Source organism: Astatotilapia calliptera, chromosome 3, assembly GCF_964374335.1.
Source record: "Astatotilapia calliptera chromosome 3, fAstCal68.1, whole genome shotgun sequence".
Taxonomy (NCBI): domain Eukaryota; kingdom Metazoa; phylum Chordata; class Actinopteri; order Cichliformes; family Cichlidae; genus Astatotilapia; species Astatotilapia calliptera.
This window is the reverse complement of record NC_137424.1, coordinates 58,820,775-58,838,626: the sequence shown is the minus strand read 5'-3', so window position 1 is coordinate 58,838,626 and position 17,852 is coordinate 58,820,775. Positions and strand designations below refer to the sequence as shown.

Here is a 17,852-nt window from a genome sequence, read left to right as displayed (position 1 = left end):
ATCACACCTTTAGAGTTTCCAGGGAAGATCTATGCTATGATGTGGTTGTCATCCTGGTGTTGCTTTGGGTGTTTGCCATTGTTACAGGCTACTTGGTACCTGGACAACTGCAACCAGAGCTTGGTTCACATTACAGTCAATAAGTCATACTTATTCCTGGAGAGTGGTGGACTCCGCCACTGCTGGTTTTGTACAGACTCTTTCAGATCTGGTGGTCTCAGAAACGCGTCTCTCCTTTTTGCAGATGATACAATCCTTTTTTTGATTAATCTATTAATGAAATCAGCTCTTGAGACAGTTTGAGAGAGTTTGAAGCTCAGTGTGAAGTGGTTACAATGAAAATTAGCAGATCCACGTCTTAATGGTTTGAGTGGTGAAGAGAGACCTGAAGCTGAAGGGGAAGCTGTTGAGTAACTAGTTGATATAAATTTGAACCCTCAGAATAAAATTGCAGATACAACAGGTAGAAATTAGTTTATTCTGACAAGTTGTTGGTTCAGCTTCAGAGAGTGAGATGCTCAGTAGTTCAGGAGGGGCTCAGAATAGAGCTGCAGGCAAGTCCTACTGGTAGAAGGCCTAAACATGCTGGTGAGATTATGTCTTTAAGGTGATTTCATGCAATGTCTACCAGAAGGGGACCCTGGGACAGAGAATGGGTCTCTTTATGTGGATTGAGAGCACCTCTGTACCACCAAAATGAGCAAGAGGAGGTAGCTGGAAAGAGGGGGTCTCATGTTTTGTTTTTTTGTTTTTCTATAGGAAGCCCATAAAAAAGATGAGAAGCTCTTGGAGTTTCCTCTCAAGCTGAGTCACATCCAGGCTGCAGCCAGGTCAGACATCACTTCATATTATTCACATATTAAATACTACAGTTGTCCACATACACCACTACATTTCTCCATCAACCTGTTTGGTGGGGATTTATTTATTATACTCCTTCTTTCCATCATTTTATTACATCTCTACAGAATCTGAGTGAACACCGCCCCCTGCTGGTTTCTTTTCAGTCCTTCATTTGATACTTAAATTACACCAGACACAAAATGAATGAAACCAAAGCAGAAATGAGGCTACATGGATTTGTTTTCCTTCCTTTGGTAGGATCTCATTGGAAACATTGGATGCTGAGCTGCATTTGCTGACATCTCGCACACACTCAGTGGAGGAGAGCATCCAGAGAGACACAGAGCTGCTGCAGCAACTGGACAGCTTTCTGCAGGTAACACACATAACAGTATTTTAGTTTTATATAATCTTTAAATAAGTGTGTAGTTTAAAAAATAATTTTGTGCCTATTATGTTTGTCTCAGCATGCCACATCATCTCTCTGCTCACTCCGTGGCAGTCGGCAACAGCTAAAGAGGGAAGGCAGCGAGCTGATCGACTTTTTCTGCGAGGACAGAGACACTTTCAGGCTGGACGACTGTTTCAGCATCTTCCACACCTTCTGCTCCAGGTTCACAAATGCTGTCAAGGTACAACTATGAATGCAAATCCATTACACGAGCTGTACAACAATCCACACAAGATCCAGTAGATGTGGTTAAAACTGTTGGTATACTTCAACTGATACATTAGTCTTCATCCCATATTTCATAACGCTTCTGATTTACAGTGAAACATATTAGTTTCTAAACCTTCCGTTTTATGTGATTGCCAACAATTTCACCATTGTTGGCTTTTTGGCTCAAGTGTGTCTCCATTGCCTCTGAGTAGTTTGAATTCCCAAACCCTTCTCTCACGATGAGCTGTTGACAGAGACACAAATACCAGACCATAAATCAGGCATAAGAGGAGATGTTGTATTTAAGGCCCAAGGGTTCACAGTTTGTTTTATTTTTTTGTTTTGTTTGCTTTGATTTGTCCATCAGGATCTGAATTTTTTTTCAACATGCATAATATCTGTAGGCTATGGAGGACCAGAAGAGTCACGTGCATCAGGAAAATAACTTCTCTTTCTCTTTTTGAAGGAGAACATGGAGAGGGAGGCGAAGGAGGCGGCTCGTCGTCAGCGGATACAAGAGCTGGAGGAGAAGAAGAGGCACTCCTGGGCTGGAGGAGAAAAGGTAGGATGACGTACGCAGACACTGTAAAACAAAATCAATCAAAGATGTCTAACGATGATCCACTCTCTGTTCCCGTTATAGGTGGATGGAGTCTTTGGGCTGCGCTGCCACAGTGAGCTTGACATGTCCACTGCTTTGTCGCGGCATGACGAGGCCGGACTGTTGATGGAGCTCCTGACCCCTAGGTCCCACCCTCGCTCACCAGTGAACAACTCCCACAGTCCTCTGGGACGTGCTGTGAGCTTACGTCGTTCCCGAAAGTCTCCATCCTGCTCACCATCTATTGCTGCTGAGCAGGAACTAAGCACTTTCCTGGAAAAGGCGACTGATCGCAAAAACTTTCAGCAAAGAGGCAAAGGGAGCAGTTTTCCATCTCCCTCAAGTCCAGGATTCCCAGTGTCCACCCAGACGGCACCACAAAACTCCTCATCACCTTCCAAAAGGAGTCCAAAAAACAAAAACCATGCAACTGCCACTTACCTCAGCCAAAATGCTACCCAGACGTGTGCAAATGCCACTAATCCTGCAAATGAACTTGCAGTCAAACCTACCTCTGACTCAAACCAGCAATCTGAACACAACAACAAAAGCAGCAGTGATCAACCTGGCATGGGTTTAAGCAGCCATGCAACACTTACAACAAGCAAACCAAAAGATGTTGAACTGGTTTTAACTCAGCAGACTGACTGCACTGATAAGAGCTTTCAGCAGAGCACCACTGCTACAGGAAACATGGTGGTGGTTTTAGACAAATGCACGTTGGTTCCTGAGCTAAAAGTGTTTGGCAGTGGCGACACTCTCACAAGTCATAGCGAAAACAGACATGTCGGTCTTCATCAAGATGATGTGACAATCACAGATTTGGAAGAAGAGAAAGGGGATGACTTGCAAGTTGATAAGGTGCAGAATAATGGCCAACTGATTGTAAATCCAAAACAATCTGATGAGCAAGTCTGTGAGCTCAGCTCTTCTTCAACACCAAGAGAGGGCAATGAGGGGCAAGAGGATAAGGTGGTTGTATGGTGTGTGACGGGTGTGTGCGAGGCTACAAGTGACACACAAAGCACCTATGCAGAAACTGAAAAAGATCAGCATAAGGGTGATAACCAAGGAGGAAACAAACTAACTTCCTCTGCTTTAGCCAATGACATGCCTTCAGAACCTCAACCGGCCAATGAAAAACCAGTGCCTGTACCCATCAGCAGCCAACCAGTGCCTGTCCCCCGCTGTGATGACACATCACTGCTAGTTTCTTCCTCTGTGTGGCGCCCGAAAGAACCTCCAACACCTAATGTAGTGCCTGCTCTCACAGCAGATGCTTCTGAGAAAGATAAAGAACTGGAGGAAGAAGCAGAAGTGTCCACCAACAGGAACAGTGATGGAGTGACCGTCTCAAAACAATCAACAGAAGAGAAAAGCAAAAACAACATGGCATCTAAAGACTCAACCAGTAAAACTGCAAAAGCAGCTTCTTCCACCAAAGTAAAAGCAGAACCAGCAACTCCATCTAAACTACCCAGCAAGAGCCTTCCTACGTCTAAAGTCCAAACTAATGGGAAGAAACCTACCCCAAACACTATCTCTGCATCTGGCAAATCCAAATCTATCCGGACCCTCACAACCTCCGAGAACAAGGACATGAGGAGGGTTGTGCCAATATCCAGGACCAACAGAAGTCCATCCAGAATCAAACATACAGAGAAGAATCGAGGCTCCTCCAGCACCGCAGTGCCCACCAGTCTGACTCCCTCAAAACGAAGCAGTGCTTCCCCTCGACGAGTAGCGAGGCCTGCAAATGCTCCTTCATCCCGACAATCTGGGATCCCCAAGACTTTGGATCCAAAGGACTCAAAGAACCAGAATGTTTCAGGTACTCAGCCATCTGCCCGAGAACAGAACAAGGACCTTCAAGGAAAGATGTCCAGCCAAAAGCCCTTAATGAAACCTAAAGCCCAGCAGGAGGAGAAGATCTGTCGCTCCACACTGCGGGCACTCTCTCAGGGTGGAAGAAGGGGAGGAGGAGGCAGCGTCAGTGCTCCTGCCACTCCTTTGCGCAAAGCCACTAGCTCTTCATCATCTGTGTTTCCGGGTTTTGCACGGAGCACAGCCTCTTCCTCTTTCAGACGTACTCACACCAACCTTGCTGTTCCTGCTGCTTCCCACTCCCCCAACATTGGGTCAGACCCCTCCCCCAAACCTTCTTCCAAGACCTCCTCCGCTGTTACCCCATCCAGCACCTCCTTGCCTATTACGCGATCAAGATCACTAAGAGTCCATGCGTCAGCAAGATCCTCAGATGCCCAAAAACTCTCCCCCTCCTCACAGAGGAAGTCTCAGAGCGTCAAATCATCTCCTCGTGCATCGCGCCACGACTTGCTGGCTCCCCCTAAAGGCCACAGACGGAATGACAGTGACAGTGACAAGTCCGCTCATTCTCAGGACTCGGTCTTGCCCACAAGGCCGCGCTGGAGATAAACTCTTGGTTGTTTTGTTTTGAGTGAATGCGTGTGTGAATGGGTGGATGACTGGATATGTAAAGCGCTTTGGGGTCCTTAGGGACTAGTAAAGTATAAATATGTATAAATACAGGCCATTTTTACCATTTTGAGGATTTTTTCCTAATCACTCCTCCTTCAGGAAAGTCAGGAGATACACTCCATTATGAAATGTTGATACCTTTTAAAATGTTCAAGTTTAATTTGAGTAACAAAGGAAGATACAATGAGATTGTCTCGTATGGATTTAAATCTTGTTTGTTAACTTGTTTGTTTGTTATTATAAGGTTTAAGTGCAGCGGAGCTGAAAAGTTCACTACGTTTTCTTTGTACTATATTGTCCTTGTAATGCACTTTAAACAACCACAGAGGGGAAAAACAACTTGTTTTCAAGGTATATTTGTATTCTTTCTAAATCTATTAATTGAGAGTACATTCCAAGATTAATGACAATAATGACCTCTCCTCACAACCTCAGGAAAGCCGATGTCTTATCAGAAATCACAGACCTTTTTGTTTTGGTCAGAGTGAAGCTCTGAGATCTCTGGATGAGTCGGGAAATGACTACAGCCTGTGACGTGATTGCTAACAAGCTTTCAGTCAAAACCACACTAACACTAGCAGTTCTGAATAATTTGGTGGCCGTAGCCATGACTTGATCTCTCCTATTAGGCCTACAGACACTTGAGTCAGTCTGTGCGTTAATCCACAGACTAAAGGCTCCTACTATGAGAGTAAGGGGTACGCCGTATTGTATGAAAGAAACTATTACAACCAACATACAAACTGCAAAGTTAAACACTGAATTGAAAGGAGGGGAGCTAAAAAACGGAGTGAATAAAATCTAATTTCATTTTATTTGTACTCCCTTTGATTTATTCCTGTGGTACTTTTTTCCTTTTTGAAAGAGAAATATCTGCAGCTATAAAGATGTACATCTTTGGAGTATCCTGAAAATTCTGCAGTTTTTAAAGGTCATGTGACTGAATGCCTTTTCGATTCACAAGCACCTTTAACTGCACGAACCGTGCAGCAGAATCTCTTTAATCCAGGCTGGACTTATATAGAAATAATAATATTACTAATTGTGTTTTTATAAAGCCTGACATAACTAATCTTTGAGAGCGGTGGTGTCTGTTTAAAAAACACGATCAGTTTAAACAAGGAGATATTTATAACTCTGATTAAAAACAGACACTTTCTGTCTGACTTGGAAAATTCAAGTTGTGTTTTCATATGAGGACATTTTTATGTTTATCTGTCTTTATTTATGTATCCCTACTAATTAATAAAGCATTGTTCCTCAGTCACTCTGCGCACTTCATTCAAAGACTGTATTGCACTTTTTCCTGCCAGAAGACAATGTTTTAATTGAAATAGACTGAAATATCTTGCTTCAAGTGGATGAATGTCTGGAAACATTCACTTTAAAACCAAGAACATTTGAAACTATATCCACATTTCCTATTCTTACAGCTGCATTTTGTATCTAATCTTGAGCAGAACGTCTTTGTGTCTGCACCTCTCATTAATTCTGGTCTTGTATCATATTTAAAACTGAGAAACTAAAGCAGTCGAGACCATCATCAATCTCAAAATCATCCATTTTTATAGTTCTTAGAGTTCAAGAAACAAGCACAAATGTGTTTTTGCTTCTAGGTTTTCTGTAGTGATGTAACAACGCTGAAGCTAAAGTAACTGTAGTGATTTGTGTAGAGGAAAACGTCTCTGTGGCAACATCACTGCCAACGTGTTCATCTTGAATGTGTTATTAGAGTTAAAAAAAAACCTTTACAAGTATCTTTGATTTCTTTAAACACTGTAATAAGAATTGTGCTTTCAGGCGTTACTGCTGTTCTCTGAATATTTGTCAAGTCTAAAACCTTCTCTGTAACCCCTACAGATGGCTGTGTGTAGAAAATCCCAGTAGTTTCTGAAATACTCAGAGCAGCCTGTGTAATACCAACAACCAAACCTGTTAAACTTCTTTTCCATATCTATAAATGCGTGGAGCTACTGCTATGTGATTGGCTAATTAAATATTTGCATCGGTGAGCAGTTGTACAGGTTTACCTAATATAATCTTTCATTATCTCGTTTACAAACCCATCAATCAAATTCAAATTCAAATTTTATTTGTCACGTACACAGTCATACACAGTACGATATGTAGTGAAATGCTTGGACAACTGCAATCTACATCATATGTGTCAAACTCGAGGCCTGCGGGCCACATCTGGCCCAACGTACATTTATATCCGGCCCGCGAGATCATTTCTATATAGATTCAGAGTCGACTGCAGAGGTGCCCATTGTGTCCCAGTCAAACAGTGCTCAGCAGTTATTAGGTAAGATGACGTCTTTCTGTAGTTCATTATTCTAACAAGCAAAAAGTATTAAAGTGATGTTTACGTTGTGTATTTCAGACGGTGAGATGCAGAAACTGCAGGCCACAGGAGAAATGTAGTTTTCTGTAGTTGTTCAGTATCTAGAGGATACGTGTCAAACTCGAGGCCGTGGGCCACATCCAGCCCAGCGTACATTTATATGCCTGCAAGATCCTTTTTATATAGATTCATTGTGTGGATGCCTTTGAGGATCCACACTATTGAGTTCCTGTTTCTCTTTATACTTTATTATACTTTATTCTATTGTATATTGTATATTGCATAGCTTTTTTTTGTTATACGTAAAATTGTATTGTATTTATTTAAATTTTTACTTTTTAATTATTTTATTTGCATTTTTCTAATCACTAGGGTTTGAGAGTAACGCAATTTCTATTCTGTGTATGTCCTGTACATGTGGCAGAATTGACAAATAAAGGTGACTTGACTTGACTTGACTTGACTTGACTTCTGGTTGCTTCCGTACGTTTTTTACCGCTTAACTACTCCCTCAGTTTTCATGCTATTTTCACCGTTCAAACAAAAAATTCTGCTCTTTCTGCTAATGTGTGCTATGACTTTTGGTAATCATAACTTCTATACTTTTTGAGATATTGAATTTTTTATGCAATATTTTTTGCCCATTTCTTCCACATTATCAGTCTGGTCACTAGTTTTCCTTGCCTGGTTGAGCTGTGTTTTAGCTCAGTGAGATGAGCAGCCGTTCTCAGACTGGGAGGCCGGGTTCAAATCCCGCTTATGGCAGCATTTCTTTCAGTTAACACTATAACTTTTTTAACTCCTTTCAACACAAATTTCAGCTTTTTCACCCCTTTTCAGCAAAATTTTCAGTTATTTCTGCTGTTTTCAGAAAAAACTCTTTTCTTCAGAAATTCTGCTCATTCACCTCTTCTGCAAAATTTTCAACTCTTATCAGCACAATTCTCAGCAGCTTCTGCTCATTTCAGTAGAATTGTCAGTCACTCCACCTCTTCTTTGTGAGAATGAGTTTGGCTCAGTGAGATGAGTAGCTGCCTTTAGACCAGGACGGCCAGGTTCAAATCCTGCTCATGGCAACTTTTTTTCACCACTTTTCAGCAAAAATTTCTCCGTCTTTACCCCTTTCAGTAGAATTTTTGGCTTTTCACCACTTTTCAGCAAAGATTTCTGCTTCTTCACCTGTGCTCAGCAGAATTTTCAGTTTCTTCACCGCCATACAATTTTTGCAACTTTTCATCTTTTTCAGCTATTTTCAGCAGACAGCTTCAGCGTTATGGCATGCACACAGCATTTTTGCAGGAAATGTAAATTTTTCTAGTTATTATTGTTATTCATGGCTCAGCAAAATGAAGCGCTAATAAGACAAAATCTACAGATTCAGTAATTCAGAGTGTCAATCAAGTCAAGTTTCTGTTCTGTGTCAGGGTCTGGGTCTGCGACCCATCTTTTCGATTTTTTATAGTTATTTCTTCTCTCCCATGATAATGAACATATGTTAAGTTCTGGTGTTGATCATCATTTAGGTTTTAGCTGAGTTTCATCATGGTTTAGATTTTCTTCTATGGCCTTGTGTCTGTTCTTGTTCACAGTATTATACGGTCTGTCTTTTACTTTCAGTATGCTTGTGTTTAAGTCTCCCTTGTTGGTTCGTCATGTCCGTGTTTCCTATGTTGACAAGCTTGCTGTGTGTGTGCGTGTTTTAGTTTCACTTTCCCTGTGGCGTCATTATGCTAATTTGTGTCAGCTGTTTCCTCATGTGTTTCCACTTTCCCTAATCTCCTTTGTGTGTACTTAGTCTGTGTGCCTTTCTTTGTCGGATCGTCTGTGTTACCTCCTTCCATGTAGTCATAGTTCTCATACAGAAAGTAGAAGAGCTAGTGTTAGGGTTAACTCTAACGGTAACCCAGATATTGGCAAATGTGAGCTTGTGTAGAAATACGGTTGCTGATCGGGTTTGTGAGATGACCACTGATTTAAGAACACAGTCGTGTGAAAGAAGCAAATACTTTATAGCATCATGTGTTGCTGTGGATAAAAGTACAGACATGATGGACATTACACAGCTGGCCATCTTCATCCGTGAAGTGAACTCCAATATGCCCGTTTCAGAGGAAATATTGGACATTAAATCGATGCACGGTACAACAATAGGAAAAGACATGTTTGAAAACTTATGACGGTTATTAGAAGTTATTCTTTATTCTAAGTGTATTTATTCTGAAACAATATTCCTGTCTGTGTTTATTCATATTTATGTTCAAAAAACATTGTTTTAGTGTTTTCAATAAATGCTTACCCTGTTTGGCCCTCAACCTAAAGTGTGCTTTGAGTTTTGGCCCCCTGTACAATTAAGTTTGACACCTCTGATCTACAGCAGCTGCATCCTTCACAGCCTTTGTGATACTGACTCTCCCTGGTGACCAGAAACAAGAGTCCTTCACCAGTCCTGTAAACCAATTGCAAATAATTTTGGATCCACCTCCACCAGAAAATCAACAACTGCAAAGCATAGCATACTGGGGGGCAAGCAAAAAGAAGTCAACTAGTACTGCATTGCCAGTGGCACATATTCAGACTTCAGTGGCAAAAGCACCATTTTCCATTTTAATTCATCAACTAGTACAACATGCATGTGTTTAGACAGATTTGAAAGAAACAACAAGGCATGTTTAGTCCAGCGGGAAGCTGAAAGGGCATTACAGTTTTCAAAGACCTGACACGGTGCTTTGACAACTTGGCAATCATGTCAAATATTTGTCACTATAAGAATTTCCCCCCTACATTACACAAGATAAGATAAAACTTTATTAATCTCTCGGGTGGGTTCCTCTGCGAAATTCAGTAAAGATTGATGCCTAAACAGGGACTTGAACCCTGGACCCTTAGAATAAAAGTGTGATGCTCTAGCGACTGAGCTATCTAGGCTCAATATACAAACACTAATAGCGTATTAATGTAATAGTCTGAGTCTGCAATGTGTAAGCAGCCATAGTCAGCCAAGTCATAATGAAAGCAACAAAACACTCATGTTTTGATGAAACTGCAAACCCTCCTGGTCAATAATCACATAAGCTGTACATGCAGGAAGCAAAGACTGATAAAGGAGCAGGCACAACATTCAGACAAATCCAAGACATAATGAAATGAACCACAATAACTGTGTGTGCATAAATCAGGTGTCAGTGAACACGTAACGATCACAGATCTTTAGAACCACAGCCAGATAACATTTTTCCCCAAATAAATGTGTAGATTTTAGCTAAATATATATTATAGAATCAACACCATGGGCATTTCAGATTTCACACAGGTGGTTGGTTGTTACACTCTGGAAATGTGAGTGTTATGGACCCTCTGTGTGTGCGTGGGGTTAAAATGATGCCACCTTAAAATGAAACTGAGAATAATTAACACGAAAATGTTGTATCGAAAGGGGGAAAATGAAACTGAAAAAAAGGTGAATTGAAACCGTAAATGTGCGAATAAATTTTCTTTTCTATTATTAACTGAGTTTTGAAACCTACATCTTTGTGTTTTTTTTGCTTACATCTTTTTTTCCAATTTCAGTTTGCTGGCAATGTTGCTGTACGAATGAGTATTACGGCCACATTAAGAGAAACTATTATAGATAACATTGAAAATAAAGTTTCAATTTTGAGATTAAAATCGTAATTCAATTGAGAAAAAAGTCCAGATGTGGAGATTACAGTTGTTTCAAGACAAACTGCAACAGTTGCTGTACCCTCTGAGTTAATGTAATTGTGCTTCCGTTTAGTCTCCATGCAGGAAATGATTTCTCTTTTAGCACACAAACACAGTGTGGTGATCAGCAATAGGTGAAAAGATGGTGTGGAAAGCTGCATCTCATCAAAAAAACACACCAAATGAAATCGAGGGTTACAGCATGAGGAAGGAAGTAATGAAGTACAAATACTTTGTTACTGTAATGATGTCACCGTTCACTGAGGACTCACACGCAGGACTCTTCACTTTGAGGAGAAATAGTTTATTACACCAGGTATGTGTACAGACAGTGCAGGGAATTGTGCTATATACAAGTGTGACGGGGTCCAGGCTCCAGGAAATCCAAGGTGGGGAGGACAGGGAAAGCTTCTCTTCGCTCACTCACTGCTCGCTATAGCCACTCTCCAATCATTCAAAACTAAGGATCTGCTCCGGGAAAACAGGGCCACGTCCAGAGGAACTAAACACAGAGTGTACACATTAGAATGAAGGCACAGAAATAGCAAGAGTCTAATGCTAAGAGACCTTTAGGAGACCTTCATTACTTTAGGTTTAACACCTTTAAGGGGAGTTATTATTTTGTCACTGCGAGCCTCAAATCAAACTGCTTTGAGATTAAACAGTAACACATGGAATTCATTCCTGTTGGTGTATTAATCACCAGCAATATCACAGAAAAAGAAATAAAAGTGGCAAAACTATGTGTCATAGTCAGGGCTTAAAGTGTTTCCTTTTTCTTGCTTTTGGCCCAATGACTGATTGTAAAGCTCACATGTAAGTCTTCATGTTTTTAAATCACATATTGGTTCTGTACATGTGACATTATGTTTTTTCATATCCTGAAACGTGCTGCTAAACAAACTGAGGCAGACTAACTGTGTTATTTAAAGGTTGCAGGTTAGTGCAGGATAAACAGGTTAGTTTGCTGCAGAACAGTGTGTGACTGCTGCACAGTGGCTGTGGTTTCATGCTCAGAGTTTGGTTACATCAAGTGTAGCAGAGATGAATTTGCAGTTAAGATTCACTGAATTTCACCTTCATACCAGCTGAATAGTGTCTAATAAAAAGAGCATAAACAGTTTACTGTCAGTGTAGAGGATGGAAATCAGTTCAACTCATAAAACATCTGCTGACATCTGGTTGAATTCACTTGTGTAAATCCACAAAGAACAGCAGGTCAGCTGATCACAGCCTGTACATTCAGAAAATCTACTGGAGCTCTCAGCAGCAATTATACTGAGTCGTGAATGTTTTCCCCACACTGAGCCGTTGCAACTGATTTTAGGGTTCCTCCACCTGCTGAATCCACTTTAACCCCTGACTGCTCATTTTCCTGTTTAGAGACAAAGTGACCTTCTACTATGTAGGCAACAAAAAATAGAGCCTTTTTCGTAGTGTAAGTCCAGAAACTCACCTCAGACATGTTGTTCTTTCCTCACTCCACCGCAATCCTGGAGAAACGCCCCTCTCTGTAGCTTTGCTTCAGCATTTAATAGTGAGTGAGTCCTGCTCCCATGTCATTCCCTCCATGTCTCGCCTCGACCTTCATGATCCCTGCTATAAATCAAGTTTTCATTCAAATCAAACAAACATGTACTGAGTCAGCTTTTGGCTCCAACCTTTGTACACCGGCTGCTTGGCCTTGACAGCACAAGGTCCTGGACCACGTTTACATGTCTTCATAAGTTAATAGATGTGAAGTCTTTTCACATACGGTCCTTAAAGCTTCTGTTAAAACGTTCCACAAAACTTGGTTTAATCAATGTGTGATGTTAAACTGAACCATCAGCTGATGGAAATGTTTATTATTAAACTCCTCGCCTTCATCTATTTGAAGTTTAACAGGTACACATCCTTCACTCAGAACATCCTGAAAAGCAGATGCAACAGATGCTGCTGCCTTGGTTTGAAGACACCTGCATGCATACTTGGAAAATCCATCTGTACATGTCAGTAAGTGGCTCACATTATCATTATCTGCACAATATTCACCCATATCAGCCAAATCAGCCTCAAACTGTTTGTCAGTTCCACTAATCAAAACTCTATTTCTGGGAAAAGTCTTCTTGCTGGTTAATAACAAAGAAATAAACTGTTGGTAGATCCACTTTTTACAACGAATCATCCATCAATAAAAATCTAACTCAGTTCCAAAACAACAAATTCAACATTCATATAAAAAATCCAGCCCAGCAGGGATCAAACAGCTGATCAAACACCAGGGTTGGACACAGACTTTCTAATCTGACATCACAAAGTTATTCTGAAGCTGTAAATCTAATTAAAAACTCCCCAAAGCTACTAAGAGAAAACCCTTAAAAGGTTCAATGATAGAAGGAAAATCCTTTACATGTAAAATCAACAGAGGTTCCTGATAAACAGACTAATAAATGAAGAATAACTGAACAGTTTCTGTGTCATGAGTAAAATTTCAGTGAGTATGAATCATCTCCAGGAAGTAAAAAGGGTTGGAGCTCAGCATCAGTCAGAAGAGGAAGATGAGGTGATGAAGAAGAGAGTGTTCAGTGGAAAAAGGCCAGTGAGTTCATGTAAATGCTGCTTCTGCTGTAAGAATCAGACCTAAAAGTGAACAAATGCTTCATGATGCTCATTTCTATCCACCATCTTGAACACTGACTATAAATGTGTTCACATCATTATTGTGTGATTTGGTTTCTTCACGTGTCTCCTTCAGTGCAAATAAAGGACTGTTAGAGTGTGTGCTGTGTGTTTTTCTGAAGCATGACAATCCTTTCCAACAAGTATTTCCAGCTGTTTGTCTCCACTCTGCACTTTAGTCTTTCTTCCTGTCATGTCTGTGTTTGTCCACCAGGTGTCTCCCTCAGCTCATTTTCTCCAAATCAGAAGCTTCAGATTTGTGGAGACGCTCTGCCTGCCAGACACAGCTCAGGGCAAGAAACATGTCTATCCTCCACAACATACAGGCCTGTGTTATTTAGTTCAACAGTCCCCAACCTTTTTGTGTGTCACCGACCGGCTATTAAGGTGTTGTTGATAAATACAACAAAATAAAACCAGTATCGGTACAAAAAAATGTTTTCTTCTCTTGCTGCCTGGTCTGTCTGGGGCCCGGGGGTTGGGGAACACTGATTTGGTTTTTTATATTTAAATGTATAAATAAGTGAGTGTGATCAAGCTTTTCATCTCAAAAAGACATTAAATGTCATCACTGTAGATACAATAATAATAATGATGATAATATAATATCAAAAACCTCAAGGATTTAATTTTTTGTTTCATTTTAAAAGTTCAAACCTCAAAGACATTAAGTTTACAGTCATATATGATCAAGAAAATCAACAATCTTCACATTTCAGAAACTGGAAGCAGCTTTAAATGTGACTAAAATAATGATAAAACAATCAATTCTCTAATCATTGACTAACTGATGAATCACTGCAGCTCCAATATATTGTTGCATTTGACAACCCACTACAGCAACTACAGAATAAAAGCACTAACCAGACTGATGACAGATTTCAAACATGCTGAATATGAAGAGTAGTATCATTTAAACTCACATGATTATCAGCCATAAGAACAAATTCAGATTTATATTGATGTCAGGTATATAAATGTAAGTACAGTTTGAATCAGTGCAACATTATTTTCACACATCAATGGACCACTGAACTTCTCAGCTTCTATTCAATCCAATTCCATTTTATTTATATAGCGCCAAATCACAACATAAGTCGCCTCAAGGCGCTTCATAGATACAGAGGAAAAAACCCAACAATCATATGACCCCCTATGAGCAAGCACTTTGGCAACAGTGGGAAGGAAAAACTCCCTTTTAACAGGAAGAAACCTCCGGCAGAACCAGGCTCAGGGAGGGGCGGCCATCTGCTGCAACCGGTTGGGGTGAGAGAAGGAAGACAGGATAAAGACATGCTGTGGAAGAGAGACAGAGGTTAATAACAGATATGATTCAATGCAGAGAGGTCTATTAATACATAGTGAGTGAGAAAGGTGACTGGAAAGGAAAAACTCAATGCATCATGGGAATCCCCCGGCAGCCTACATCTATTGCAGCTTAACTAAGGGAGGATTCAGGGTCACCTGGTCCAGCCCTAACTATATGCTTTAGCAAAAAGGAAAGTTTTAAGCCTAATCTTAAAAGTAGAGATAGTGTCTGTCTCCCGAATCCAAACTGGAAGCTGGTTCCACAGAAGAGGGGCCTGAAAACTGAAGGCTCTCCCTCCCATTCTACTTTTAAATACTCTAGGAACAACAAGTAGGCCTGCAGAGCGAGAGCGAAGTGCTCTAATAGGGTGATATGGTACTACAAGGTCATTGAGATAAAATGTAAAGCCTCATTTAGAAAATACACAAGTACATATAATGGTCAGGGATCAACATGAACCTGTCTTCTCTATTTGACTTTAATCAACTCTACAGTGGCTCCATAATCTAAAAGCCAAAGTCCAGCATAGAGCGGCTGAGTGAATGTGGTCTGGACTCTGTGGAGGAGAGTCATGGTTTCAGAGACGCTGTAGAAAGACAGAATACCTGCTCTGTGATCCAGGTACACTCCTACTGTGGAGGGCCGAGGATCTAAGAGGACAGTTTGGACATCGTTGTGCCAAAATTGAAAATAATTTGTGTCACAATATAATGCCCAAGATTTCTCTTTATATCCAAATCCACAGTTATCTGAGCTCCCTGCTCTGCTGATATTCTTGTATGTGACTGCGAGACCAACTCCTCTACCTCTCCACTCCACCTCCCAGTAACAACGTCCAGTCAGACTCTCTCTACTCAGGACCTGAGAATAATCAGTGAATCTGTCTGGATGATCAGAATAAGACTGTTGTTCTTCCATTCTTGTTACTTTTCTGTTCCCCTCAGATAATAACAGACGTCTGTTTGCTGTGTTTGGATCCAGTGTGATTTCACGTGAATATTTTAAGAATCCAGCTCTGGTCTTTGGCTCTGCTGGTGACAGTAAAACATCCTCTTCAGTGACTGTCAGTGAGATGTTTGTCCATTCCTCTCTCAGAATGTCCTGTAGTTTATCTCTGGTCTCTGACACAGCTGCTGTCACATCCTCAAAGTAGCTCAGAGGACGAATATTGATGCTGGATGAGTGTGTAGACTCACTGAGTGCTGACAGTGAGGGGTAGTTGTGTAGAAACTGGTTGTGATCCTCTGTGTGTGAGAGCTGCTCCAGCTCGCCGTCTTTCCTCTTCAGCTCAGCGATCTCCTGCTCCAGCTTCTCCTGAAGCTCTTTGACTCGACTCACTTCAGTTTCCTGCTGGGATCTGACCTGCTGCTTCACATCAGAGCTTCTTTTCTGGAGGAGACGGATCAGCTCAGTGAACATCTTCTCACTGTCCTCCACTGCTTTATCAGCAGAGCCATTGATGGCCTCCACCTCCTGTTGAAGCAGCTTCACATCTTTCTCTCGCTCCTGGATTCTCTGCTGGATGTTTAGTCGTCTCACCTCGAGCTCCTTCTGCTTCTCAGTCCTTTCTGCTGCAGCTGGGACTGTTTCATGGCCTTTATGTTCATCCATTGTGCAGAGATAACAGATACTCTGCTGATCAGTACGACAGAAAATCTTCATCACCTCATCATGACGAGAGCAGATGTTGTCCTGGAGCTTCTTGGAGGGGGCCACCAGCTTGTGTTTCTTTAACGGAGCTGCATCATAGTGAGGTTGGAGGTGTTTCTCACAGTAAGAGGCCAGACAGACTAAACAGGACTTGATGGCTTTCAGCTTCCTCCCAGTGCAGACATCACAGGCCACATCTTCAGGTCCAGCATAGCAGTGATCAGCTGGAGCAGCTTGGAGTCCAGTCTTCTTCAGCTGCTCCACTAAAGCTGCTAACATGGTGTTTTTCTCCAGGACAGGCCTCGGTGTGAACGTCTTCCTGCACTGAGGGCAGCTGTGGATTCCCTTCCTGTCCTCTTCATCCCAGAAACCTTTAATACAGTTCCTGCAGTAGCTGTGTCCACAGGCTGTAGTCACCGGATCCTTCAGTAGATCCAAACAGATGGAACAAGAGAAGGTTTCTTGGTCCAGCTGAACTCCTTTCTGCGCCATTTCTCCTCTCAGTGTCAGTGACTGTGGGAGTTTCTGTTCTGTAGAAGTGAAACTAGTCTGAGCGCTGATCTGAACAACATGTGTTTCTGTAGGAAATGGAGCCTCTGAGCACTTACACAACACCGCATGTTGATTTCATTCATCTTGAAAACTGCAGATCTGTGAGGAAGGCAAAGAGGAAACTTGTACGGAGAGGAAGTGCCTTATTTCATCAAGAATCTGAAGTAGTTTTCAGGTTTTGACACATTCTATACAAATTTTAAGATTTCTCTTCATGTGCAAGGTTAATCTTGAGATCTCTTTGTTTTCAAAGTTACAGCAAGTGGGTTTAGATTAACTTACAAAAAATGTCACTGACACTTTGGCAGCTTCAGTTTTCAAGAGAAAAGAGAGAAAAAAAAGAACCATCTTACATTTGTTCACGGCTTACAACGCTAATGTTGCATTCAGGAACCACAGCATGAACAGTAGAAAAGAGTTTCAAGCTGTACATCAAAATTTCTCTGAATCAAAATGTAAACATTACAGAGTGATCAGAAGTCAGACTACATTAGTGCATTTTGTTTTTGTATATGACAATTCTTCTCAAAAACTGTTAACTCATAAGCTGAGTGACTGTCACGATCCTGGGTCTTTTGACCCAGCGTTTTGGGTTTTAGTTTATTTTGATGTTTATGGTTTAGGTTTAAGTTCACTGCGTTTTCTAAGTTCATTTATTTATTAGTTTCCCCTTGTGTTTTCAACCCCGGTGTTAAGTCTCCCTTGTCCTTTATGTGTTTCATGTCTGCATGTCTGTTGTTGTCAAATTCATGTTGTCATGTCTGCGTTTCATTATGTTTCCTGTTTTATTTTGAAAGAGGTCCTGTGTTCGTTGTGTTCAGTTTTACACTTCCCCTGTGACATTATGTTCATTTGTTTCAGCTGTTCCCCCATGTATTGCCACTTCTCACTTCATGTGTGTATTTAAGCCTGCAATAAAGCAGTGTTTTTGAGTTCACGTTTGTGTTCACAGGCATGTCAGGGGGTTGGGTCTGCGACCCAGAATTTTCAATTGATTTTGATTTCTTATGTTACATTGATATAATGTGAG

The 17,852-nt window shown here is 41.1% G+C and overlaps 2 protein-coding genes across 3 annotated transcripts in view; one reads left to right on the top strand and one right to left on the bottom strand.

The window, feature by feature from the left end:
• Positions 1-5,871, top strand: part of LOC113017154 (uncharacterized) — a 43,740-nt gene extending 37,869 nt beyond the window's left edge. The window contains exons 10-14 of the mRNA XM_026160310.2: positions 760-830; positions 1,102-1,219; positions 1,311-1,475; positions 1,971-2,066; positions 2,148-5,871. Of these exons, the coding sequence (XP_026016095.2) occupies positions 760-830; positions 1,102-1,219; positions 1,311-1,475; positions 1,971-2,066; positions 2,148-4,541 (2,844 nt within the window). The 3' untranslated portion in view covers positions 4,542-5,871. The remainder of the gene's footprint in view (positions 1-759; positions 831-1,101; positions 1,220-1,310; positions 1,476-1,970; positions 2,067-2,147) is intronic.
• Positions 5,872-10,933: 5,062 nt separating this feature from the next.
• On the bottom strand, positions 10,934-16,780 carry LOC113017185 (tripartite motif-containing protein 16-like). Of its 2 annotated transcripts, XM_080298680.1 has the most exons (3): positions 15,226-16,772; positions 12,107-14,607; positions 10,934-11,152 (listed from the first exon to the last, which is right to left on the bottom strand). In XM_080298680.1, exons 1-2 carry the CDS (start codon positions 16,760-16,762, stop codon positions 14,510-14,512), a joined length of 1,635 nt encoding a protein of 544 aa, XP_080154806.1. In that variant the 5' UTR covers positions 16,763-16,772; the 3' UTR covers positions 10,934-11,152; positions 12,107-14,509. The 2 variants fall into 2 exon arrangements, with proteins under 2 accessions (XP_080154806.1, XP_080154807.1); XM_080298681.1 differs by having other exon boundaries at positions 12,107-16,780.
• Between the last annotated feature and the right edge of the window lie 1,072 nt (positions 16,781-17,852).

Excerpts from the sequence above, each read along its gene's own strand:
- LOC113017185 (XM_080298681.1), bottom strand. The coding sequence starts at position 16,762 with ATGGCGCAGAAAGGAGTTCAGCTGGACCAAGAAACCTTCTCTTGTTCC.